The 27,794-nt window shown below is 42.7% G+C and overlaps 1 protein-coding gene across 1 annotated transcript; it reads left to right on the top strand.

The window, feature by feature from the left end:
* The first annotated feature begins 854 nt into the window (after positions 1-854).
* Positions 855-21,249, top strand: TAMM41 (TAM41 mitochondrial translocator assembly and maintenance homolog). Its single transcript, XM_066557854.1, has 8 exons — positions 855-1,039; positions 1,845-2,024; positions 3,753-3,845; positions 6,113-6,263; positions 8,390-8,529; positions 10,693-10,864; positions 12,970-13,032; positions 20,017-21,249. Exons 1-8 carry the CDS (start codon positions 902-904, stop codon positions 20,091-20,093), a joined length of 1,014 nt encoding a protein of 337 aa, XP_066413951.1. The 5' UTR covers positions 855-901; the 3' UTR covers positions 20,094-21,249.
* The last annotated feature ends 6,545 nt before the right edge of the window (positions 21,250-27,794 follow it).

Raw genomic sequence — 27,794 nt, 5'->3', positions numbered from 1 at the left:
CATGCTTGGTTTGGTGGGACAGCACAGCTCGGGGGAACCATGAGGGGACAGTGAGGGAACACTCAGGGGAGCCTGAAGAGGCCATGAAGGGACAGTGAGGGGACAGTGCGGGGACATTCAGGGAAGCCTGAAGGGACCGTGAGGGGAAAGTGAGGGGACGCTGGGGGTACCCTGTGGGGAGCATGGAGGGGACCATGAGGGGACAGTGAGGAGACATTCAGAGAAGCCTGAAGGGACTGTGAGGGGACTGTGAGGGGACATTCAGGGAATCCTGAAGGGACCGTGAGGGGACAGTGAGGGGACAGTGAGAGGACCTTCAGAGAAGCCTGAAGGAACCATGAAGGGATAGTGAGGGGACTCTGAGGGGATGGTGGGGGTACCCTGTGAGGAGCACTGCGAGGACCCTCAGGGAAGCTTGAAGGGACCCTGAGGTGACCATGAGGTGAAACCTGAAGGGACAGTGAGGGGACAATGAGGGGATCCTGGGGGTACCCTGTGGGGAGCACTGAGGGGACCATGAGGCCAGCGCTGAGGGGAGCCTGAGTGGAGCACTGAGGGGACAATGAGGGGACACTGAGTGGAGCACAAAGGAGACCCTGAGGGGAGCACTGAGGGTACGCTGAGCGGAGCACCGAGGGGATACTGGGCACTGAGGGGACTCAGCGGAGCACTGAGGGGACACTGATCATTGAGGGGACACCGAGCACTGAGGGTGTCATGAGAGGAGCACCGAGGGGACGCGGAGCGGGTCCCTGTCAGCGCCCCCCAGCACGCCATGCCCAGGCCGGGCCGCAGGGGGCGCAGCGCGGCGCGGCCGCTTCCCCGTCGCGGCCTCTCCTCCCGCCGCCGGTGGGCGGGAGCGCTGGGCCGGGCCAGGCCGGGCGGGCCCGGGGCCGGGGCCATGGCGCTGCCCGTGCTGTCCAGCTCGGCCGTGAAGTTCCGCCGGGTCCTGGCGCACTTCCCGCAGGAGCTCAGCCTGGCCTTCGCCTACGGCTCCGGGGTGTTCCGGCAGGCGGGGGCCTCGGCCGAGCACGGCGAGGTGAGCGCTCGGGCCCCGCGGCGTTCCACGCCCCGGCGCCGCTCCGGCCCTGCGGCTGTGAACGGCGAGGGGCAGCGATCCCAAACCCCCAGGGAATGGCATGGGGCGGGTGTCCGGGCCGAGCCCAGGGCGGTCCCGGCTGTCACTGTGGGGGGGTCGGGGTCCCTCTCAGCCCGGTGTGTATCAGGTTGTTTACCTGTGCTTTTAGAGTTACTGCGGCTCGTGCAACTGCTGTGCATCGTGTGAGGGGAATTTCAAATCTATTGCCGCACTGAAATGGCAGTCTAGGGAGCTTCCTCATCTTCTGAGGGCCAACAGCTTGGAAATAATGTTTATTTTTATTTTTGGGGTTTTGTTGACAAAAGCAAAGGAATGCACTACAAAGGAATATCCTAGAAATGCGGTTCCTCGCTGCCAGCTCTCGGGTGGTGCCTTTATCTGCCCACATTCCCCCATTCATGGCCAAAAAGTGCTGTTCATTAAAACTGTGAGCTGTTCCACGGAGCTGTGGGTTTGGGTGCTGAACATCTCACACCTGCTCCCCTGTTTTGGAGGGTGGAAGTTTGGTCTTGACCAGGACAAGAAAATTTTGGACTGTCTGATATACTTGACCATGAATATACATCTTCACTGGAACCTTTGAACTGTATCTGACATTAATACTTGTGGTTTGGATTTTATTTTTATTTTTTTACTCGTGAAAAATATTTAGTGGGAGGTTTGATACTGTGCATTTCTTAAATTATTATGATAACATTGGTTCTTCTTGTCATTTAAACCCCACCACTTCTCTTGTTCTCCTCAGACAAATATGCTGGACTTCGTGTTTGCTGTTGATGATGTTGTGACCTGGCATATGACAAACTTGTTAAAGAACAGGAGTCATTATTCCTTCCTTAAATTTTTTGGGCCCAAAAAGATAAGTACCATACAGGGATATGGAGCAGGGATTTACTACAACACCTTAGTGCCATGCAATGGCAGGGTAAGTACAAGTAGTGTGAGTAATGAAGTCAAATATTTATGTCTGTGAAGTATTAAAATGATGAGCTTAAAGCAGATTTCAGGAAGCAAATATTGCAGATTGTAATTGTAGATTAACTTGTGGTATCTTCAGTATTTATGTCTCAAACTGCTTCACTAACAGCATTTTAATTAAAAAGCAAACAGAGCAGCCTGTCTTACACCTTAGGAGTGAGCAGTGTTTGGAACTTAGAGCTAAGGCACTTCAGGAACTGGATTTATATTCCTTATTGCTTTCTGTCTGCCACTTTTGGTGGTGGTGAGGTTTTGGTGGTGCTTCATTTCAGCAGCTGACCATGTAGTAGCAGCAAAGTGGGCTGTTGGGTATAAAATGCAAGTTACAACAGCAAGGTGGAATTGACGTTTGTGTTGTTTAGTGCCTCATGTTCTGCCCTGTGAGGCTTGGGTGTAATCAATAATTCTGCTGAGTGCTTCTTGCCCAGCAGCCCTGTTCCTGCACCTCTGTTTGGTAGGGAGGAGTGAGGGAAGCACTGTCAGTCTTGCTGTTCTTGTCCCTGCATGAGATTTTGGGGTTTAAACCTTATTTCTTTGATGCAGAAAGGGATTTGGCATTTCATTTGAAGTGGTGTTTGCCATGACTTTGTGTTCTTGGCTCTTATGTTCTAATGACTCAGTCATGCCACAGCCTGTGGTCCTTTTGGTATCAAGAAATTCTGGAGCTTGCTGTGGCCATAATCTTTGAAAATTCAGCTACTGCAGATTGGTAACAAACTGTGGAAAGTCCCCTGGTTTTTCCAGTTACATAAAATAAACTGCAAAATCACAATTTTTTTTTTCTTAATATCAAAGAGGAAAAGAAAAAAACTCCTTGATACACACCCCACCTCCCAATAACAGGGTACATAAACGTCTCGAGGTTTTAATTTAGGTCTCTGACAAACTATTGCTTGAGTATTTGAAAATATTTTTAATACATTCAATTTTTATTATATAAAAAAATCTATTTTTATGAGATAAAAAATAACTTCTATTTTTATTCTATTTTTAATATCATAAAGGCTAATCTGGATTATTCCAGCTATTGTATAGTATATATTATTCCAGCTATTGTATATTATATATTATTCCAGCTATTGTATATTGTACATTATTCCAGCTATTGTATATTGTATATTATTCCAGCTATTGCATATTATATATTATTCCAGCTATTGCATATTATATATTATTCCAGCTATTGTATATTGTATATTATTCCAGCTATTGTATATTATATATTATTCCAGCTATTGTATATTATGATTATTCCAGCTATTGTATATTGTATATTATTCCAGCTATTGTATATTATAATTATTCCAGCTATTGTATATTATATATTATTCCAGCTATTGTATATTGTATATTATTCCAGCTATTGTATATTATATATTATTCCAGCGATTGTATATTGTATATTTGGCTGCTGACTTTATTGCAGCTTTGATTCTAGAAAGGATCTTAGTTTCATGCATTCCATTTTCTCCCTGCAAAAATTGTAATTTAAATAGGAGATTTTTCTTTTACCTCGTGTGTTAATTAAAACATAAAAATGTTTTCCAGTTTTTTATTGGAGGTGTGTGTGCCTTAGGATTAAGGACAGTTATAGCAAGTAGTAAGTTCCATGTAGGGAAAACAGTGCAGGTATAAGTTTTTTCCAAAGCCTTTATTTTGCTGTGTTTTTTTGCAGATGATAAAATATGGAGTAATTAGCACTGATGCCCTGATTGAAGATTTGTTCCACTGGAAAACTCTCTATGTGGCTGGGCGCCTGCAGAAGCCGGTAACTGCTCCCTTTTCTCTCTGGAAATGCAGGAAATTACAGGGCTGGAAAAGAATCTCTGGGAGTTTGAACTTTATCTGTCAGGGATCTGTGCTCAAATCATCTGCCCTGATTTAGGGATGTAGCCCCAGAAGGATAATGTCTCAGAGAGGAGGTGAAATGGAGTTCCTAATGATGGGCTGTGGAAAAAGAACCCCTAAAGGGGAGTAGATTAACAACAGTTTTCTGCCTGTAGGAAATCTTGAATAACTCTATTAATGCCAAGTCCCTTTAATGTCAAACATATTATTTGCCTTTTATAAGAGATTAGAGGGGTGGCCAAAATTTAACACAGCTAAAGAATGGAAATCTTTCAAGATGAAAGCAGCTTTGCTGTGCAGTTACTGGCTGGTTCATAATTGAATGAACCATGGGTTCTGCATGTTTGGACCACAAAAAATAACCTTTGCTTTCCCCCTTGTGCCTGCCTCGTTGTGCTTTCAGCAGGTGGCAGCAGTGCTAAGGGAAAATCTGTGATGAGGAGAGGGGGAGAATTAGAGGAGGAATCTCCTCAGGTCTTGGAAGAGAAGTTCATGATGCTTTTAGCTAAAAAACTGGGAGGGAACGTTTGAATGGATTGTCTCAGACTGCTGCCTTATCTCCAGAGATGTATTACAGTATGATCCAGGTTAGAGCAGCTGTTATCTTTGTAAAGATAACATTGAGAGAGAGACCTGAAGGGAGAATTGTGGAGGGCACTTCAACAGTGAATAGTCAATAGCTGTTTTCAGTGGAGCTGCATTTGCTGCTGCTTTGGTTTGTGACATGCTACAGTGAATATAAATTCTGTGTGCTGTGAAAAGCCTTCCTGCACTGTCAGATTTACCCCAAGAGTCAACGTTCACGTTTTACCAGGGGGATAACCATTGCACTCTGACTTCCTGGGAGATTTGCAGCTCTCTGAACCATAGGAAATTTGTTCCTAAATGCTATCAGTGTTTCAGGCATTCAGATTTTGAAGCCTGCTGTTTTATTTTCTTTCCAAAAAATCCTGCTTTGTATTTGGGGGGTGGTTTAGAAAAGGAGGAGGTTATTCCTTTTGCTTCTCTAAGGCAAGGCTGGTCTCTTCCATGAGGAGGAATAGCCTCTCTGCTGGGTTTCATGTTTTAAAAGGCTCTAACTGTGGTGTCCTTAACTTGCTGATGTTTCCATGGCAATCCTAAGGTATTGCAGTCACCTGTGGGACTGCTTGGGGTGCCACCACAGATTTCCCTGTTCTGACTTCCCTTAGATTTCCCTGTAGCAGCAAGTTAGGTCTGTACATCTAAGTGAATTGCTTGGTGAGATTTGAGAAAAATCAGGAGGACTACCTTTGTTCACAAAGGTGTTGTACAATAGATAAATATTAAAAAGCTGCCTTTTATAAGCAGCACAGGATTGCTTAACCAGAACACTTGAAAAAGACAAACTCCCAGCAAGCAGGGATTCCTAGGGGAGTTGTTTCTGGAAGTGCACAGTTACCCATCTCCCAAAACAGCTTCCCTTCATCTGCCAGTGTTTCTGTCTTCAGTTCTTACCACAGATCTGCTTTTTATTCCAGTGTGTTTCCATAGCCTAGGTGATTGGATTCTCTAGCTGGTCTTGAGCAGTTTCAGTGGTTCCTAAAAATACTCACTTCTTGTGGCAGGTAGAGGCATTCAAGTGATCTGTTCCTCATGGGTGAGTGAAGATCCCCTCGAGTTCACATCCTGCTGATGCCAAGTGCAAAACTAAAGCCCTGCTTCTTCTAGAACAATCTAGAACAACCCCTGGCTGAGAAACCACTTGAAGCTTTTGATAGGGGAGTCCTCTATGAAAAAATAAAGGAATGAAGAAGAATAAGGAAAACTTAATTCTGTCTGGTGTACTGTTCTCTTTTAGTATAGTCTTTTTTCTTATTGCACAATTACACATCTGTTGATGCATTCATCTTTCCTGTTCTGATTAATCTTAAATTCAAAGTATGAAAAGGTGACTAGCTCTTCAGAGATTAGCTCATGTCTGATGCATATAGCACTTCCAAACCTGTGTGTGAAAACAGCTTTTCCTAGCAGAGTATTTATTCTTAAAATCACATTCTTTTCTCTCACATGGTGGGGATGCTCTAGTACTTGTTGTACCATGCTAGTAAGATCTACTCTGAAATGAATTTCTTACTCAATCCAGCATGAAAAATAAATAACATTTCTAGCTCCAGCTTCAGCAGCACTTTGCTGAGGTCTTGTTTCCAAATGCCTCTACTTTTCCAGGTGAAAATCCTGGCCCAGAACGAGAACAGCAGGCTGCAAGCTGCTCTTGTCAGCAACCTGAAGAGTGCAGTGATAGCATCCTTCCTCATGCTGCCAGAGAGCTTCTCTGAAGAGGACCTTTTCCTGCAGATTGCTGGCCTCTCCTACTCTGGTGAGTCTGGGGGCCTCAGGTGGCTGAGAGGAACTGGAGATGGAGCACAGTTGGAGTCTCAGGTGTGATCACTCCTCTCCCTTCTTGCTTTGGGCCTGCAGTGCTGCATGCAGCAAGAATTCTCTCTGAGTGTGCTTATGTAACAGCCCAGTAATTGGGTTTATTCACAGGAAATAGGTGCAGCTCCTCAGCAATGCTGCCTGTACCTGCTTGGTTTAGGAGCAGCTCAGTGTGACTGATTGGATATGATGAAATAATGGGGTTCTCTCCTGTTTGCATGGATTGTGTTTTGGTGGAATGTTTCAAAACCTTGGGAAAAAAAAAAATTTTCTTTGCACTCAGTGCAATGTTGAGTCATCTGATAGTCTGACTCATACCTTGTCATCTCTTTTTGAGTGTGCTGTGTTCAAGCTCTTCCTTAGTTAACTTAAAGATCCTGATTATGATTCTTTGATTTCCATTTAACACTCCTGCTTGGTATTTGTTGAGTTTCCTTACCAATTTCCTAAAAAAAAGAAAAATCTTGAAAAAACTACTGCAAATGATTTTTCAATATACCATGTAATTGTTACAATTCACTTCAGCATTGCTTTTTAAATGTTGACATCCTTACTGGAATTACTGGGAAGGAGCCTGGTTGGAGTTGTGCTTTACCCAGCACTTCCTTGGCTCATACACAAATGCAGTTTTGGCTTTTAAAGGAAGCACAGGGGGGTCTAAGCTGCAGCTTGGCTGTGCTGAGGAGTGTCACTGTTTTATGTAACACTTCTCAGGGCAGTTCAGATTGCAGCTTTCTCTTCCAGAGCAGTTCTCTCCTGAGGTGTTGCCAGTTTTAAAGCACCAGGAGAAGGGTGCTGACAGTGGGATTGCCAGCCAGGGATGTTCAGTGCTCATCTGCCCAGCACCAACACTGGATTCTTACTGGGCACTACTGACCAAAGTGGTTTTTATTTACTCTTTGAAACACTGCAATTAAACAAAAATCAGTGAAATGCTGAGACTGGCTGTGCTGTGTGAGCAAAGCTGAAGCAACACAGCTCCCAGCTGGGAATGTACAAGGAAAAGGCTGCTTGTGGATATTTCTTTTGCTGCCATTTCCTTAAGGCTTTCAGAGGCTGTACTAGTAGACAAAATTGATTTTATGTGTTACTCTAATCAGTCTCCCTGGAGACTGCTGAGAAGAGTTGTTATTGCTTTAATTTAGAAAATGTTTCTCTTTTATTTTGTCCTGCATTTTTGAGAGCACTGAGTCAGTACCATTTATATGTGAAGTGTTTGTTTTGTGGCTCAGCATAAACTGAAATAAACTAAGGAAGGCTAGCAAGTTGGCACCTTTCAACAACATTTATCTCCTGAATGTGGGAAGTGGGAAAAGGAATTGATTCAGAATTCTGGTGGTTGATACAAGCTACACTGAGCATCCAGCTCCTGCCTGGAAACCCAGCAAACAGCCAGGCTGGTACCTAGCAGAGGTAGTGGAATGCTTTCATACAGACTGACTGGCTTTTCATTTATTCTCTTTGAAACTTCTCAGTCATGGATCTGAAAAGTGTAAAGGCCAGGAATGTAACAGTGGTGTTAAAAGAAATTGCTTTTTGCAACTACTGACACAATAGATAGGTAAGAGAAAAAGTGATCCAGTGATCTCACCAGGACTGCTGTTAGCTGAACTCCAGGTACTGCCCTTGGAGTGCAGAAACAATGCTAATTATTACCTCTCAAATTGGAAAATTTAAGCTCATTTGCGTGTGGATACAGGGTATGAAAACTGGGCAATTTGTTTAGTAATTGTTGAGACTGAGGTCATGTTTGCAAAGACTGCAACTGTTACTTGACAGCTGGAATTATTTTGTTTCCAAGTGAAGATGTGGACAGGCAGGCTGATGACATTGTATCAGAGGCTACAGAACAATAAGTGTCTTCAAGGACATTTTTTCTGTGCTTGAAGGTGTTTGAATAGGTTTTTTTTTACTCTGAGAAGATGATTTTTGTGGATTATATTGGCATCCATAATATTGGAGAGTAGAGATTTAGATGACAGCTCTATACTGTGTTGATTTCTCTTATATTCTCCTTCATGATTTTGGGGTTTTCCTAATAGCTTAACTCTCTCTTTTCCTGCCTAGGTGATTTCAGAATGATAATAGGAGAAGACAGATTCAAAGTGCAGAACATAGTGAAGCCCAACATTGCCCATTTCCAGAAGCTGTACAGTACCATACTGCAGGACTGCCCTCAAGTGGTGTACAAGCACCAGCTGGGAAGGCTTGAGGCAAGTGTTCTCCTTTAAACAGCTTCCAAACAAGTGCTCCAGCACTGACAGAAGGCAGGAATTGTCATGCACATTGTCAAACAACTGCACCAGGAGAGCAGCTGTAGGCTCTGTGCTTGCTGTTGGTTGTGTTTCTGTTCTTTGGTTCGTTCTGCAAGCAGCAGACTTGCCTTAAATACCAGGGTTTTCATATGGAGGAGCTCTACTGCTCATTTTCTCTGAGGATGAGCACAGAATAGACCCCAGCAAGGGAACCAGAGCAGATCACTGTAAAATGTGTGTTCTAATGGATTCCACATGGAAATGACAGGCTAGGAAGTGAGGAATCAACAGATGGTTTGTGTTAGAGGGATGAGGCTGGAACTCAGAGGTGCAACTTTCTGCAATCAAAAACTGCCTCTCACAAAAAACCTCCTCAAATTCGAGCTATGAAGATCACCTGACTAAACCCAAGTGAAATTCTGGCATTAATACCCATACAAGACCATTTTTCTTTAGCTTTTGGGAAATCCAAAAATCCTCAAGTTCCAGCTATGAAGATCACCTGACTAAACCCAAGTGAAATTCTGGCATTAATACCCATACAAAACCATTTTTCCTTAGCTTTTTGAGGAATCCAAGGTGATCAATACCTTGAATTCCATCTTTCTGGTGTAACATTGCAGTTAAGGGAGAGATGCCACAGTCAGTAGCAATTTTCCCTTTTGTGATATTCAAGTGTGATATAAACTTGATGATGAAGTCACAAATAGCACCACTTGTCTCATGAATGTGGGCACCTCTTTATCCTCAAGCTTTGGTAATTCTGTCCCAAATGCCACCTTTTAGGATGTGTCTTTGTTAGAAATTCATTTAATTGCAGGCTTGAGTACAGTAAACAGTTTCACTGCAATGCTTTGGGGTAAAATACAGCCAAACCTGTATTATCCTGCAGCTGTCTCCATGTTTTCTTATTGCTTGTGAACAGTTTGGTGCAAGCAATATTTAAATGAATTTGGGAAAAAATTAGTAATGCTCCCTTCAAGAAAAAAAATCCTTTAAACAAACCCTGGTAGCATAGTGCAAATTTATTGCTGGATAATAAATCTCTCCACAATCCCATAACAGTCAGCTTCAAATCAAGACTGCTTCAAATCAACAGCAAAATGAGGGCATTTAATCAAGTGTTTAATGCTTTATTGCTCACACCTTGCTGTGCTTATTGGCAGCTCCTGCCCAGGCTGGGGTGGCTCAGTGCTGCTGGGGTGCAGTTAACAGAATGGAACCCCCTTGTCCAGGAGCAGAGAATTCTCTCTCTCACAGAGAGAATTCCTTCTTCAGGGCTCCCCCAGAAGCAGGGGAGGCAGAGCCCAGCCCTGAGCTCGGGTTGAGGCACAGATTCCTCCCACACAGAGCTCAGAGCTGCTCCCTCTGGCTGCCTCTGCAGCTGGGGCTGACTCATCTGGAGATCATTTTCTCCACACTGACAAAAGGGAGTGGAGAGGGCAATCAGACTCCTGTCTGATGTCTCCATGAAGTGGCTAAAACCTTGTGTGGGAGGAATGGAGCTCTTCAGATTTTCCTCCTCTTTTGGAGAGCTCTGCCCCATGGTGCATTGCATTTTGGAGAAATCTGTCCAGGCCTGCACGTTGGTATCATTGTATTCAAAAAAGCCTCCTTGGATTTCTGATTTAGATTGCAAAATGTGGGATGAATGTTTTCTTCAAATTATACAAACCAGATGTGGTTTGGAGTTTAAAGCAGAGAAAATGGTTTTCTAGCTAAACTTGAAAAGTGTGTGTGTGTGTCTGCAGTTTGATTATATTCAGGCAGAAGAAACTCAGCTGAGGGGTCTTTGGGGAGCTTTTTTTATTGTGCTGTGCTTATGTTTCCAGAGGAAATTGGATACAACAGAAATGATAGACTTTCAATGAACATTCACTTGCAGACACAGCAAGATCATGTGTGTCTTCCTTTGAATAAAAACCCTTGCAGTGACTCATTCTTCAAGTTGAAAACTGAGATGCTGCCTTTCCCTGTTCTTGGGAAGTTTTTATTACCATTGTCAAGGACCTTTTCTAGTGAAATGGATCAGGTTCTGTGAGATGTATCAGAGGTCAATTTTCTAACTTTAAAAAAAAAGAGAACTGAATGTATTTCATGTCTTACTTTTATAACATTCAGATTGATAAAAGTCCAGAAGGTCAGTTTACACAACTTATGGCTTTGCCAAAGACTCTGCAACAAAAGATAACTGCTCTGGTAAACCCTCCTGGAAAGAACAGAGACGTGGAAGAAATTTTACTGCAAGTTGCCCATGACCCTGACTGTGGATATCTGGTGCATCAAGGTAGGTCTGTAATTTCCTTTAAGGCATGATAGATACACAAATCTATTGTATGTGCTCTCCTGTTTCAGGTGGGTTAAAGAGAAGGGGAGTTAAAGAGAGGGGTGAAAAAATCCAGGAGATCATAATGAAATACATTCCTGAAAGCCTGAGTTTGGGTTAGATTGCAGACAGGTTATCTGAAATCTTATCAATAGCATTCCTAGTGATACAGAAAGAGGTGTTTTGGTTTGGATCCTGAAAGAGGCAGAATTTAAGGGATAATAGTGATCACCACAGGCAAAACTTCCTCAGAATACTGAGGTTTCAATCCTCCCAGTCAGAGACTGCAAGGCTGAGGTAATTCTCTGCCTTGCTGACATTTCCCTTGGCACTCATGGCAGAATTTAAGGGATAATAGTGATCACCACAGGCAAAACTTCCTCAGAATACTGAGGTTTCAACCCTCCCAGTCAGAGACTGCAAGGCTGAGGTAATTCTGTGCCTTGCTGACATTTCCCTTGGCACTCATGGTGGTTAGCCCAGACATGTGAGCCCTGGCACAGAGCTCCAGCTGCAGGGAAAAGGCTGAGGTGCTTCTCATCAGCACAACTGCTCTGAGGCACCATGATGTCATGTGAGCAAGTTCAAGCTGATGCTGCACACACCAGTGCTCTGCTCCACTGCAGAAAAATGAAAAAGTTTTGTACTTGGGCTCCTTTGTGCATTTGAAGAACCTGGCACATTTTCTGTTCCAGGTAGGAAATTTTGCAAGCTCCATGAGCACAGCAAAACTTCCCAAGAGATCTGGGAGCCACCAGACACTAAGCAGGGAGCTGAGGGAGCTCAGCCTGGTTTCTGGGGGGAAATGAAGCTCCTGGATGATGCAGTTCTCCATGGACAGCCTGGGATGAGCTGCTCCTGGACATGGAGCTGTTCAGCTTCTTTCTTGGGCTGGGCTGGAGCAGCAGAGGGCTGAAAGCTGGGTCTGGGAGCAGGAGCAGGCTTTGAGCTGCACACAGAGCTCTGATGGTGCTGTGCTTGTATTTCTCTGGCAGCCTGGACACATCTTCTCAGCCCTGCACTTGAAACCCTTAGGAGAACACATCAAGCTATTCTTTCACTTTTGTGATCAAAGCATTTTCCTAATTGATCAATCTGGGTAAAGGCCAGGCTGAGCCATTTGGGAATGCTACAAGACAGAGCTGATTACTCCAGTTCAATTGCATTGTCCCAAGATATTTTGCTACATCAACACAATTTGTTCCTCTCCCTTCCCTATTCCTACCCCTCAAATGATTTCACAGTGGAATATTGTATCCTTGCTTACACATGCATTGTGCTAAGCTTTGTTCTTCAGTATGGAAGCAAGAGTTAAAAATATTTAAAATTATACACCATGCAGAATGTGTCAGTTTGGAAGATGAGCTCTGAGCCTGCTGCAGCTCTACATTTCTTTCAAGTATTTAGTGATGTGAATAGTTTTGTACATCTCACTATGCTTTTATATGTGTTAGAACAAATAGAACTTCATAGTTCTGAAAAAAACTACGATTTTTTCCAACTGTTCTATGAAGAACCCCTGGACAATGCCAAGTGAATGTGCCACAGTGCAAAGTGGTGAACAAGCCTTATCTCCAAAAGCTGTACTTTAGAAAAGCCAGGAAGAGCTGCACTACAGAGGTATCTCTGCTTGACCAGAGAAGTGCCAAATCCCAATGGCATGTTGAAGTAAACAGGGAGGATCATTTGTCCTGCTCTAGAATGTTAATTTACCAGCCCTTAGATGGAACAACTCTGAATCCTTTGTGGTTAATCATCTTAGCACAGAGCTAATGAGAGCACTAAATACATGGATTTGATCAATTCCTACTGCTTGCTGTCTATTTTAATACTGATTTGGGATTTTTTTCTGTATGTTACATATAAAATAAATTAAAATAGTTTAGGGAATACTTTTAATTAGCATGAAAAAGCAGAGCAAACCCAAATTTTCTCAGTGTATGTTTTACTTTCAGGCTGGCTTGATTGTATAACTGGAACAATATTTAACTTGTGCATGGTGGAGGGGCAAAGAATCCCCACACAAGTGCTGGATGGGTAACATGTGTGTGCTTTTCCCTCTGCAGGCATTTCAGCAATTGTGAGATCCTCCAGTATAGTGCAGAGTGCTAAAACCATCCTGACAGCTGGTAAGAATGTGTGGGGTTTCTGTCCATGTGGGCCTGCTGATTTCACACAGCAAAAATGACAGGGCCCCAAGATTGTCCTTTTACAGGAGTTTAAAGAATAAAATTTTGGTGTGTTTCACTAAAAGTCCCTAGAAAATAAAAGCAACATTTAAAGCAGAGGCTTTCTTGCAAAATTATAAAATGCTGAAAGGGACTGGAGTCTGTGTGACTCTTAAATCAACAAACCAAACAACAACATCAGCTTTCATTTTCTCTGTTCTGGAGCTGTGCTGAGGAGATTTTGTGAAGCAAAAAAATTGGAAGGGAGGGTTAAAACCAGTGTTATTGCTGTTGAATTCAAGTTATTCCAGTGTTCTTCCTGTTATATTCAAGTTATATTCAAGTTATAAGCAGTGTTATTGCTGTTGAATTCAAGCTATTCCAGTGTTCTTCCTGTTATATTCAAGTTATATTCAAGTTATAAGCAGTGTTATTCCTGTTGAATTCAAGTTATTCCAGTGTTCTTCCTGTTATATTCAAGTTATATTCAAGTTATTCCAGTGTTATTCCTGTTGAATTCAAGCTATTCCAGTGTTCTTGCTGTTATATTCAAGTTATATTCAAGTTATTCCAGTGTTATTCCTGTTGAATTCAAGTTATTCCAGTGTTCTTGCTGTTATATTCAAGTTATATTCAAGTTATAAGCAGTGTTATTCCTGTTGAATTCAAGCTATTCCAGTGTTCTTGCTGTTATATTCAAGTTATATTCAAGTTATTCCAGTCTTATTCCTGTTGAATTCAAGCTATTCCAGTGTTCTTGCTGTTATATTCAAGTTATAAGCAGTGTTATTCCTGTTGAATTCAAGTTATTCCCTTGAATTCCAGGTGGCCCAGAGCTGGGTAAGTGCAGGAGTAGAGCAGAAAGGGTTAAACTGTGGGGTTATAAATCACCTCTGAGGCTCTTTAGCTCCCCTTGTGTGTCATCCACTCAGTCACTGACACTTTGGGAAGTCCTCATGGATCTTTGAGTAACACTTGGCATTTTTATTGTCATTTTTTATCATTTTATCATCATTTTATTATCAGTTTTTATTGTTCTGCTTCATGCAGCTGAAATCAGTTCTTTGGGAAATGTCTCTATTTCCCTTGCTCTTAGCTGCTTTTGCTTTCTATGTAGTGGCTTTTTTCTCTTTCAAACAAAGTGTAGTTTCCTTCTAATCAGTTATGTAGAGTTCTGTGTAAAAACTATTTTCTACTAGTGGTTTTTGTGGTGAAAAGATATTTTTGGGATTTGGTTCAGGTAGAGCAAAGCAATTTTGGGCCTTTGCCTCCAGCACAAGCCAAATTTGAGCAAGGAGGCTTGGGGGATTGGATTCTTCTCACTTTTTGCATGATTTAGTTTTTTGGGGTTTTTTTAAATGTATTTACACTTGTCTGCCAGAATCTGGTGAAAACCATGAGTAACAGAATCCAGGAGTGGAATTTGCCTGCTCAGGGCAGTCACCTCAGTGTTTTTGAGGTGTGATGTTTGTGGGATGTGCCCTGGAATGAGGAGCGATGGGTGTCCATAGCTTTAATTAGCAAAAACCTTTTGCCATTTTAATTTTTTTTAAATATTTGTCTCCAAACACTTATGCCTGAGTTTATATTAAACCTATCAGTATCTCCTAATGAAGATTTTCTCCCAGGCATGGTTTCTTAATTTGAAATGCATCACTGGGGCAGCATTCCTGGCTGGGCCAGCTCTTGGGGCTCTCATGTGCATAGGATACAGAATTTACACAGAGAAAACAGGAATGTGGCTCCTGCATGGAAATATTTGCTTGACTCAGGCATGGAATGTGTTTTACAGGAAAGCGTGGAGCTTTAAATTCAGTCCCTAAGGATGCTGCATTTCTTCCTTTATTCTTTTTCCAAATCTTGTCTAATATTCTGTTCCCCTAAGACCTATTTTCACACTTTCTAGTAAAGACTTCAGGAAAAATATAAGGCTCTGACCTTCTGCAGTGCTTATGTCAGGAATAGTAGCTTAAAATAAAAGAATTATGAAAGAGAATCATGAAATCTGTGGCTCCATTGAGCTTTGACTTTTTATTGCTGTTCCTAAGAACTGTACAAATACTTTGTAAAGCTTGCAAAAGAACGTTTTCATTAGCTGGCCATGACTCTTTTTGAAGTGTTCTAGGGGACACAATCTGGTTTCTTCAGCTGATTCTTTTCTCTTACCAACACCAGCAAAGGTGAGGTGCCTGCTCTGGGCCACAGCATGGCAGTGCCATGTCCAGCATTTCTAAATTCAGTGCTAAATCAGCAATAGCTGGGCTCAGAGGCCATGCTGGGTATGAACATTACTGGCAAGGAGCACAAGAAGGAATTTCACCCCATTTAAGAGAACTTTTCTCATCTTTCTCTGCCAATGTGGTTTGCAAGAGGAGCCCCAGCTCTGTGGTTTTGTTTGTTGTTAAATGCCCTATTTAGATTTGAAAATGTGCCTGTGTATTTCTTTGAGGCTGTGCTGAGGTTGCCTCTCTGGTTCCCATTAGGGATGGCACCAGGCTTTGATTTGTTTTCCCACATAGCCAGAGCCTGCCTGGGCTATGGGAACTCACTCTGCAACTCTTAGATTTAGCTCCTCTGAAGATGTTGATGCTTCTTTAGCTTCTTTCTTCTTTATATTTCACTCAAGGAATGCTGCAAGCTTTGAAAATTTTTCTATAAATACAGCATACAGTCTTACAGCATAAATCATCAATTGAAGCATTTGTCCAAGATACTTTTAAATTAGCACAAATGTTCTGAATAGCATTTATTTTCAAGGATTTGAGGATTTTTTTTTTAAAGGAGCAGGTTTCATTTGTTCAAGATACTTTTAAATTAGGACAAATGTTCTGAATAGCATTTGTTTTCAAGGATTTATTTTTTTTAAAGGAGCAGGTTTCATTTGTCCAAGATACTTTTAAATTAGGACAAATGTTCTGAATAGCATTTGTTTTCAAGGATTTATTTTTTTTAAAGGAGCAGGTTTCATTTGTTCAAGATACTTTTAAATTAGGACAAATGTCCTGAATAGCATTTATTTTCAATGATTTGAGGATGTTTTTTTTAAAGGAGCAGGTTTCATTTGTTCAAGATACTTTTAAATTAGGACAAATATTCTGAATAGCATTTGTTTTCAAGGATTTGAGGATTTTTTTTTTAAAGGAGCAGGTTTACATATCAAATATTCAGGTTTGGTGATAACTGTTCTCTTCATCAGCTACCTGAGCAGATAACTGCTGGCTTCACTGTAAATATCTGTAAATATGCAGATATCTGTGCATGCCACACTACAAATATACAATGATTTGCTCCACATTACTCAAGGAATGCTGCAAGCTTTGAAAATCTTTCTATAAATACAGCATACAGTCTTACAGCATAAATCATCAATTGAAGCATTTGTCCAAGATACTTTTAAGTTAGCACAAATGTCCTGAATAGCATTTATTTTCGAGGATTTGAGGATTTTTTTTAAAGGAGCAGGTTTCATTTGTTCAAGATACTTTTAAATTAGGACAAATGTTCTGAATAGCATTTATTTTCAAGGATTTGAGGATTTTTTTTTAAAAGGAGCAGGTTTCATTTGTCCAAGATACTTTTAAGTTAACACAAATGTCCTGAATAGCATTTATTTTCAAGGATTCAAGGATTTTTTTTTTAAGGAGCAGGTTTACATATCAAATATTCAGGTTTTATGATAACTGCTCTCTTCATCAGCTGCCTGAGCAGATAAAGTCTTGATTTCACAGAATAAATGTGTCCTGTAAGAGGAATCCATGCAGACAACTCCAAGAGCTACTTGGAGCTCTAGTTTGAATTCTAGTTTGAATCCTCACATAGAAGACCTATAGGAATTTTCTGGGATAATTTTCTCCCCAAACAGAAATTTTTAGGTCATAAGAGCCAGAAAACTACCCAGATCCCTGTCTTGGGTGAAAGGCAAAAACATCCAAATCTTTCCTTTTTCTTTCCTTCTGGATTACCAAGCCTCACTGTTGTCCCTCTGTGTTCCATCACTTTAAGTGTTGTGCTATGACTTGCAGGCAGGCAGAGATGTGCTGTAAATATCTGTAAATATCTGTAAATATGCATTATCTGTAAATATCTGTAAATATGCATCTATCTGCATGGCACCCTACAAATATAGAATGATTTGCTCCACAGGACAGCTGTGCAGCAGGACATCCATGCAAAGGCAGGCCTAGCAGGACACTTTGGGGGATTCCCAAGCAAACGCTGATTTCCAGCAGCAACACTTGCAAAAAGCTCAGCGTGGATCGTTAAGTGAAACCAGACACGGGTTGTGTTTACACAAACGCTGTGGGCTCGGTCCCATGTGCATCAGGGCTTTGTTCTGTGTCCTGCAGTGGAAAAATCTAAAGGGGAGGTGCAACCACCGAGTCGCAGCTTCAGAGCTGGAGTCAAAGACATTTTCATGTGGTCCAAGTGCTCCAGATTCTGAGCGAGAGCCGTAATTACAGCCATTAACTTCTCCTGCAGCTGTGATTCATCAGCCCAAGGGCTGCTTTGGGGAGCAGCTGAGCTGGATGGACAAACCTGTGCTGGGCAGCAACGGGGCCGGCAGCTCCTTCCGTGCCCTGGGTGGAGCTCGGAGGGACGGGAGGGACGGGAGGGATGTGCTGTTGGGCAGGCTGAGAGCAGCAGCGTCCCTTGGGAGCTGCTGTCATTGTAGTGCACGAGTTCTCTTGTCATTACAGTGCAAGGGTTCCAGAGTGCCAGTTTCACACCTCCTTGATGTTTCTGTAGGCAGCTCCTCCAGGCACTGCCTCTTCCTCATCCTCACAGCAGCCAACTGACTCCAGTTCCCACCAATCCACTCTTTTATAGCACTCTTCTCATTGCCTACAGCTGTGGCCTGTTAACATCAGGCCTGCTCCTAATCCTTAATAATTAACCCAGCTGCAGCTCTTTAGGGGGGTAAGATTACCTTCTACACTACCTTTGTGTGTAATCATGTTCTGTCCCCCTACAGAGAGCAGCGGTGTCTCTGCAGCTGAGAGCAGGAATCTATCTCTCTGCATGCTGGGAGAGCAGTGTCCCTGCAGGCTGAGAGCAGGAATCTATCTCTCTGCAGGCTGGGAGAGCAGTGTCCCTGCAGTGCCTGCACCATTCCCTGCAGGCTGGGAGAGCAGTTTCCCTGCAGGCTGGGAGCAGCAGTGTCCCTGCAGCTGAGAGCAGGAATCTATCTCTCTGCAGGCTGGGAGAGCAGTGTCCCTGCAGGCTGCAGTGTCTGCACCATTCCCTGCAGTCCTGCAGCAGTGTCCCTGCAGTGCCTGCACCCTTCCCTGCAGTGCCTGCACCATTCCCTGCAGTGCCTGCACCATTCCTGCAGTCCTGCAGCAGCTGTGCTGCAGTGGATCTGCCACACACTGCACTGCACTTCCAGAAGCCCCTGGAATTCACTGGAGTGGCAGAGCAGCAGTTCCTCTCTCTGAGGTGCTGCATCTGCAGCTTGGGCATTTCCAGAGCCACACTTCCACAATTTGACCTTTTTTAACATTTGTGCTGTGCTGTGCCAGAGCTCAGCCTGGCTTTGTGCTGCTGCAGGAATTGTTGCTCTGTGTGCAATCTCCATGCAGATTTGTCAGGCACTTCAGGGTTTCTGTGGTTGGTTATTTACTTGTTATTGGAGATGCTGCAAAGAAAAGCCTGACATGACTTCATTAGTGTGCTTGCTTTTGCAAAAACCTGGTAAATATGGAAAAGTTGGAGCTTACCTATGGGATGCACATGGGTTTGTCAGTTCAAAGCACAGGGATGGATGTTTTCCTACCCAAGGTGAAGCTGAGTTGATTGAAATTGCAGTTGAAGACATGAGAAGTGCAGAACTGATTCTCTGCAGTCTGTTTGTTATCAGAGCCTTCTTACTCTGCCACATTCCTTCAGAAGAGTGTGCACTTCTCCTTCTTGCTGCCAACTAATTTGTCTTCTTGCAACTTGAATTTGAATGCATCTATCACTTAAAATATATCTTTAATTGATTTCTTTCTTTCACTTTCCTTTTTTTTTTTTGAGGTCTTTCCAAATCAGGTATTAGTATGCCCCTCCCTCTCAGTCCCCCAAAAATTAAAGAAATCCAGTGCAGCACATGGCTAAACTTGGGTTGTGGTTTCCTATTTGTTGCAAATCTTTCCTTGCGTTCTGGGCTGTGACATTGTGTGACTTCTGGCTAAATTCCTTGTGTGTTCTTAGTCAGTCTTGTCAGGTGTTCAATTAAATAAACATAGGGAAGATTGTAGTAAATATCATTTACTGCACCTTTAATCTGTGCACGTGTCAAAATGAGAGCTTTTTGTGCAGCACTAAAAAGCTGCTTTTTCAGTTCTGAATTTGTGAGGGTGTGATTAGACTGTGCTGTAAGCTGAGCAGTCACTCTGTGTGTTGGTTTGGGTTTATTTGTTTGCTTTGGGGTGATTTTTTTGAACAAAAAAAAGGAAAAGCAAGTGGCTGCATTGGCTGGGATCTCAGAACCCCCCTGAAATGCCAAGACTAACAGTGATTTGTTTTCAAATTTATAAATACTCTGTGACTAAACCCAGCAAAAGGCTGTGGGTTTTTACTCTAGGTCTGTAAGAGAACTTCAGAAATTGTTTAACTCCAAGGATCCATTTTACAAATTTTGTGGAACTCAGTCCCATCATATCTAAAACTCATTCATGCTTGGAGGCAACAACTGCTGCAGCTCTGCAAATTGAGATGTCTCCCTTTATTGTATGCCATGGCGTGGAATTTAGCAGAATTTTGCTCTATTTGCTCTGCTTTGATAGCATTAAAAGTGTTTTTGGTGGCATTATTTACTGTGCTCTGCCTGTGACAGGAAGGTTATTTGCATGTCTGCCTGCTGGATTAGGCTGTCATTCCCCCAGGGAAATCCTTCATTTGATGCACTAAGCACCTTCTGCTAAATGTTGATATTTTTTTTTTCTCTGTTTTCTTCCTTTTTAGGGGCAAAGAAATCTGTGATCTACAGTTTGAAGAAATTATATAAGATGGCAAAGGGAGAGTTAAAGAAGCCATCCTGAGTCTGTACATACTGTGTATGGGTAAATAAATGGTACTTTTTCTCTAAATGTTTTGCAGATGTGACTTTGCATACTTGAGAAGATTACAGTGTGTTTAAAAAGTCTGTTCTGATGATTTACATGCCCAATTTTCTTAATGAAATAGGAACTTTTTTAATGGGAGGTTTGTTGGCAATGGGGCAAAAGAATTATAGCTGTAAATACTGAAATGAATTTTCCTGTGTGTTTTGAAGAACCTTAAGTAAAAAAGGTTGATTGTACAGATGGATTAAAACCCAAATTACTCATTTTTTATGTGGTGGTAGCAGCTTTACTTCCCCAAATACCCTCAGAGTCTCAAAATTATCAATATCCCAACTTTAGTTCTTTCAGGGATTTCCAGAACTGGAGAATCCCTTGAGATTTCAGTAGATATGAACCTGCCCTCTGACATTGCTGCCCTGCCAGGTTCATCCTTGGAATTCCTCTGAGGATGCTCCCTGTGGCATCTTGAATCCCAAAAACTGCCCCAGTGTGGGAGAGGGGAAAGAGCAGCTTGGCAGGTGTCAGATCCTTTAATAAGGATATTTAATAATATTCATAGATAAGGATATTTCATAATAATGAAATAGTGTGTTCCTCTCGTGAGGCTGAGATGAAAAGTGCCCAATTCATGGCCATTATCACAAGGGCCAGAGTTGGAAGGAAAATCAGAATTCCAGGGATCTCTTTGGGCACACTTATGCAGTGTTTGTTGTTTGGCAGAAGATTTCATCAAAACACTTTGGAAATTTGGAATATTACGAACAAAAGCACAAGTTGGTTACTTCTTTGATTATCTTTTTTTTCCCTTAAAATACTGCCCACAAAGATGAAACTTGAACTGCCTTTAAATGAGCTAAACCAAAGAGAATTGGAGTTTGACATGACTTGTTGCATTAATCATGCCATGAAGGAATGGCCATTGCTGGCAGGATCCATGTCTGCTGCTAGAAACTGGGAGGATCTTTTATAAATAGAATATTTTTCACACTGACTCAGGTGGGTTTGCTAATTTGGGAAATTTTCCTTAATAGAAATAAACTCAGGTAAGGTTTCATTTTCCTTGTGAGACTGTCAATGATAAAAATAATTTAATGGTTAAAAAAAAGGAAATAAAATGGATCTTTCCTGATCAGCACGTTTGGATTTTTTTCTTGTGTATTATGTGATCATCAGGGCCATCTCTCAAGCTACATTTGATTTAGTGATCTCACTTTAAAAAATACATCATTTCAATGAAGTTGCCTGCTAATTGTTTCCAGGGAGAATTTCAGAGCATTAATTTAAGCAAGACAATAAAAAATACATTGTTGTATGTAATAGGACTCACACAGGCTTGCTTTAATCACGGGGAAACTTTTAAATATTGATTCTTTTTTAAATATTTGAGTTTGAAATTTTAATCCAGACTCAGGAAATAGTAACTGTGAAATAGGAAATCAATCAAACTTTCCAAGGTCAGAGGCAGGTTCCTCATACTTTGCATTATCCATTGGTGATAGAATTTGTGAAACAAATCCCCTCAAATGTCCCTTTGCCGATGATACAACCTTTGTATGGGGGCAAAGAATGTTTGTATGGCCCTGGCATTCTCTGGCCCTATTAGTAAGAAGCCAAAGCCCCCAGTTTGAGAAGTTTATATTATAAAAAATGGAACTAGGGTATTTAAGCCACTTCCAGGTAAATCTGGACTTTTTCATGCTGTAATGCAGTTGCAAGCATTTCAAAGCAGCTTTCTTTGAAAAGCCCTTAGCAATACCATTAAAGAGAATGTTCTGAATGCTAAAGCCACACTTGGAAGTGGGGTTTGGTGTTTCTGAAGGCTGCTGAAATGGTGGTTCAGAGCATGAGAGGGCAGAGACACAGCACTGTGGTGTGAGATGGGCTGGCCTCATCCCACAGTGACAGCCCAGCTCCATCCTGCACCTTGCTGCCTGAGCATTTACCCAGGAATAATGTTCTTGTGGGGAGAAAGGGAAAAGTGAAGCTCTGCTGGCTGTTTAGCAGCTGATGAACTCTTTGTGTGCAGCAGCTGCTGTGTGCAGTCGGGCCTGCCCAGCCCTGAGCTGTTTGGCACTGTCACTGTGCCAGAGGATCCCTCTGGCCCTGCACAGGTGGGACTTTACTGCACTTCCTGTAACCTGAGCCGCCCGTGTTTGTCTTGTGTCGCTGGATACCCACTGCAAGGCTTGCTTTGGCTTTATGAACTCTGCACAGCAATATAAGAAGTCATTTTTTGCTCTTTGGAGTGAGTTTTGCAAATCCCAGCTCGATAGTTCCCAGTTCTCTCCATCTGTTGATGCACTGCCAGTGTCCAAGTCCGTGCACTAAATCTTTGGGAGATGTAAAAAAGTCCTTCCTCCTCTTCCACATGGGCTGAAAACTGGATTCTGCTCTGTAAATCATTCATCCTGTGCTTTTTAAGAGTGGCCTACCTTTCCCCTTGGGGCCAATGGTCTTGAATGTATTTATTTTTCTGGCAGAGAGCCACGAATGAATCATAGCCCTGAGCAGCTCGTTGTGAACTCCTCACCATTGTTAAGAGACTACTTGGGGCAGTTGTTACAGAGCTTTGCTATGTAAAACTTTTAAGAGAAGAGAGATTGATTTCAGCCTTGTTAGCTGCTTTTGAAGTCCCCAGCAGTTGTGTGGAAATGATTTCTTCTGCTCTTCCAGCTGTAATCCACTAAAATAACCGGGGATTGTTGCACGGGAAGCTGGGACATGGGAATAAGTTACTGCCTCTTTGTCCTAATGAGGTGTGGTTGTTCTTTCACCAAAGAAAAGTCACTTCAGCCTTTCATTCCATTTGTAACTTTCCTGTTTATACCTTCCTGCTCCATTTCCATACTTGATTGTTTCTCTTCTTGACTTAATTCTCAAGTCTTTCATTCTGTTCTTCAGACATCCCTCTTTTCTGGCTTGCCTGTTCCACCGTGGATATTGTTTCATGCTCCCTCCCCCTTTTTCCTGTGTAGCAGAGCTTTCATTAAAGGCAACCAGGCAGATGATTTATTTCTGATGTCTTAAAAGGCTTCTTTGTGATGAAGAGCCTGGACCCAATCAAACTGCTGAGGGTTTGTGTAGGTGAGTCAGCAGCATGGGCCTCACTGCCTCTGACATGCACAGTGCCAGGGGAGTGTGGAACAGCCTCCTGCTCCAGAGGGAATGAACTGGCTGACACAGGAAGAGGAGGAAATCAAAAAATCCAAAATGTGACTGCATACATAATCATTTGGCTGCTCCTAAACTCGGTTTGGGGAGGGCACAAAGCTGAGCCACACAGGCTGCTGGCCCCCATCAGCACATGTATGATGTTGTGGGAACTCAGCACATGGCTCCCGATGTCCAGAGATGCCAGGAAAACCCTTTGGGCTCTTGGAAATCCTGGAATGTTGCCAAGAGTGTCTGGTGGCTTGATTTTGATCCATCCACAGAAGTGACAGCAGTTTGAGGACATGAGAATCACTTTAGAGTGAAGGGTGTAAAAGGGACACATTTATAGAGTGAAATATAGACTTTAAGGGTTTTGGTACAGGGGGGTTGTGGAGACAAGATGGAGGGATCAGGGCGTGTCTCGTCCTTCTTCTTTCTTCTTCTTGTCCTCCATCTCCTGTGGTGATGTTGGCACTTGGGGATTGGTTCATGGTGAAGGTGCACTTGCTAACATGGGTGAAAAGCATTGGGAAATAAAGGTAAATATTGTGTACGTAGATATTAGTATAAAAAGACATGACCGCCCCGTGGGTGGTCAGAGAGTGCCTGTGACTGCTTGCAGATCAGACCTCTGTTGGGCAGACAGAAAATTCTGTAGATAAGAAACAATAAACAATCTGAAGACGGAAAAGCTGAAGAGTCCAGACTCGTCCTTTGAAACGCGTGCCACCCAAGAACCACCCTACCCGTGTCGGGGCAGAGACAGACAGCCAGACCCAACATGATGTGCTCCTCATTGCTTGCACATTTCCCCTTCTCCAAGTGCTGGGACAGAGAGCTTCTCCAAGTGCCTGACTGTGGCACCCTCCAAATTCCAGCTGTACCTGCAAGTGCAGAGCCTGAGTTTCTCACCTGTGCTTCCCTGAGGCCTCTCTTTAGGTTTTGTTGGCCTTCACTGGCAGCAGATGGGAGTGAACAGCCTGAGCACAGGGGAGGTGCAGCTGAGCTGGGATCCCTTCCTGGCAGAAACACTTTGCAGCATCCCAGAGCTGCCTGATGTGTGCAGCAAACATCTGTGCCAGAATTGGGGAGATCAAGGTGGACACAGAGGCCAGGATTCCTGGCTGGCTGAGGGAGCTGAACCTTGCTCTTCACACTGAGGTGCTAAAGCAGGAGCCTGCTGTGACTTGGGAAAGTTCAGAATGAGCACAGCCCTTGGTGAGTGTCCAGTGCAGGGGGATCCAAGCAGGGCTGTGACTCATGCCTTTTCCCAGCAATTAATTTAAAAATAGAATTGAAGTTGAAATATGCTCTGAAGGTCAGAATATCAGGGCAGTGTGTTTCTGATGGTTTTTCCTGGGTAAGGTGTTGAGAGAGGACAAAGTATTCTTAATTTTCAAAGTCACTCTGCTGGCCATGTAGTCTGTGTAGAAAATGAATTTTCTTTGTATTCCTACTGCAGGAAAAAGAGACATTACCTCCACAGAGCTATTTTCTGCTCTGCTTTTTGTTGGACTCAACAGTTGCTCTGTCACGTTTGGTACTGTGGTTTCACAAAGTTTTGTGACTTTATTTACCTGTTTTTCTAGATAAAAATCTCCACCACAGTTGCTAACTGATCCTGAACTTAATGACTGCCTTAGGGAGAGGCAGCAATCACTTCACTCCTGCATGTTTTAACCTCTTACTCAGCCTGCTTCAATCAGAAATGTTTAGAAATGGATTAAGTTTTACTACATGAACAGGAAACTTCAGACTATACATTCTGAAATTATTCATGCAAACTCCAAATATTTTATTTAATAAAATAAAATAATATATAATAATAAAATAAAATAATAGTTATTTAGTCTAAGAACTTCCATGCAATTTTTGCCTTCATAATCCAGCATTCTGCCAAGTCCTTCCCAGTAGTGGTGGGGACTGTTTGGATGGTTGAATGGAATTTTTTTGAGAAATGCAAAGCCAGACTGAACACCTCTGCAAGTGTAGTGGGTATAGGGGGTTCTTCTTAGTTTTAAATTTGCCTAAATCTGATCTTGAGGAGTTTGCAGCCACAAGGAGCTGTCTTTAAAAGCAAAACAAAGCAAAAACTGACCAAGAACAACCACTCTGTGTTCTGGTTCCTTCACTTCCCTTTGTTGTACTGATACCTTCTTTAAAAGCCTTGAACCTGATATTTAAGATACCTCCCCTACTCAATTAAATGAGCCAAGTAAATAGTAAAACATCTCATTATTGAATTAATTTGTATTACTTCTCTGTATGGGATCTCTTTAGCTCCACAGTGCACTTGGTAAATTGGAAAGCTTGTGTTCCCACACAGTGATTATTTACTTAATCTCTGCCTCCTGCCAAAGCTCCTCCAAACCTCCTATTTTAAAATTCATAGTGAACCATGGGAGGGGAGCATTCAGTGGTTTTTTTTGGTTTTGTTTGTGGTTTTGGTTTTTTGCTTTTCATATTGCCACCCTGGAGTTGCCTTGCTCTCAGCAGTGGTGGAGAGTCTGGCTCACTCCCTGTACTGCAGTGAGAGCCAAGAAGTTCTTCCCTTCCTAGGATGCTCCAAGAAGGGCTGACACAGAGCAGCTCCCAATGTCTGCCTCACCATGCTGTCACCCTGCTTTGGCTTCACAGCCTGGGGCAAAGCTTTTTAAAACCAAATTATTTGCACTTTTTTTTTTTTTCTTTCCCTCTCTTTCTTTCCTCTCATTGCCTCCCCAGTCTGGGGTTGGGTGAGCTCCTCGTGCTCATCCTGCTCAGCCCTGTTAACTCTGTCCCTGCAGCCCTGCCTTAGGTTCCTGCCAAGGAGGAGACTGAGTCAGCAGCACTTGGGCAGTTTGAAGGTGAGTTCCCTGCAGACAAATCAGATGGATGATGAAATCCATCACTGCACTTCCAATTCTTACAGCATTTTTAAGTAGATTATATTTAAGGGTTGTATTTGCACAGCTGCTTTTAAAGCAAGGATTGGTTTCTTTTCCTTTATGTTTTTGTTGTTTAAAGAGTGTCTCCTCTGTTGTTTTTCTAGTTTATCTGTGACTAATTTTAGCAGGATTCCCTTCCCAGTACAGAATTGAAAATTGGTGTGTTATTTTCATTAGACAATCAGAGGATAATTCAGGTTGGAAAAGCCCTCTCAGACCACTGAGTCCAGGCTGTGCCACATCCAGGAATTCCTTGGCCACTCCAGGTTTGGGCACTCCAAACCCCAAATCCTGAGCACCCTTTCCATGGGGAAATGTCTGCTGATATCCAACCTGCTCCAGCCTGAGGCCTTTTCCTCTTGTGCTGTCCCTGTTCCTCAGAGCAGGGCCCAAACCCCCGTGAGCCATTTGGGAAGCTGAGGAGAGCCCACTTGTCCTGAGGAGATGAGTGAGCTGAGTGCAGAAAGCCCCAGCCAGGAAGAGTCCCAAGTCCTCAGTAATTAGCCAGGAGTAATTAGATGAGGCTGCAAGAGCTGCAGAGCTGGCCCCAGGAGCAGTGGGACAGTCAGGGTGGTGTTTGCATCCAGCAGGTGTGACTGAGCTTCTTCAGAGAGATTCTGTGGCCATCCCTAGCTGATAAATGGACATTCCAAAGGGCTTTGAGCACCCTTTGGTGCCCAGCTCCTCTGTGCAGTGACCTGCTGCTGGTGGCTTTGCTTACAAGGAATCCTGTGACTGAGGAGCCTTTGCTTACAGCCTGCAAATGTATGGAAGTTGTGGAGCTTACCATGAATGGATGTGGAAACTCTGGAAATAACCTTGTGTCTCATCTTGAGCTGCAACCTGTTTGTGATTTTAATGATCCCACTTGGACTGAAGTTTCTGGTGCTGTGTGAGAGACAGGATGCAAATCAAATAGGGAGTGCAATCTGTTAGGTGGTGTTTACTGCATAAGGAAAAAGTGCATAGTGAAGAGGTCACTGTGCATATTTACCTTCAGCTGGGGATCACTCACTGTACTGACCTTTACACTGAATTTGCCATTTGGAGTTCTGCTGTGAACCATCTGTGGTCTTTTTATCAGTTTTTAACAAAACTTTAACAAATTAAAACCAGTGGGTTGTGGCCAGGGGTTGCTTTTAATTTGTTAATCTGACACTCCTTTAGTAATTAATTTTTTTCAGCTATCTTGTCTGTCTCCATCTTATGGGAACCTCCATGGGGTGAAATCTTTTCTAGAACAAAGCAAGCAAAAAGCACCTGTGGTTAAATGTTCTGAAAGAGCAGAGTTGGTGGTGTTCATGTTCTGTGTGAGTCTGAAAGTATCTCATTGTTTGCTTGAAGATGATGCTGCTCTTCTGACCCTGCTCCAACTGAAATTATTCTGTCTCTTTTCATCTTCCTTGGATGATGGGGCAGACAATTATGAAGAGGGCAAGCTTTGTCTTGAAGCAGGTAATAAATAACCATCAACTTACCGTTTGGATCAACTTGTCTGGCTGGAATTACTGCAATTTAACACATTGTGGTGTAATGAATAATAAACTATCTTCAAAAAAAATTCGATCTTACGTATTTTGAACTTTGGGTGTGTTTT

Source organism: Molothrus aeneus, chromosome 12, assembly GCF_037042795.1.
Source record: "Molothrus aeneus isolate 106 chromosome 12, BPBGC_Maene_1.0, whole genome shotgun sequence".
NCBI classification, from domain to species: Eukaryota; Metazoa; Chordata; class Aves; order Passeriformes; family Icteridae; genus Molothrus; species Molothrus aeneus.
This window is presented reverse-complemented; position numbering and strand designations above follow the sequence as displayed.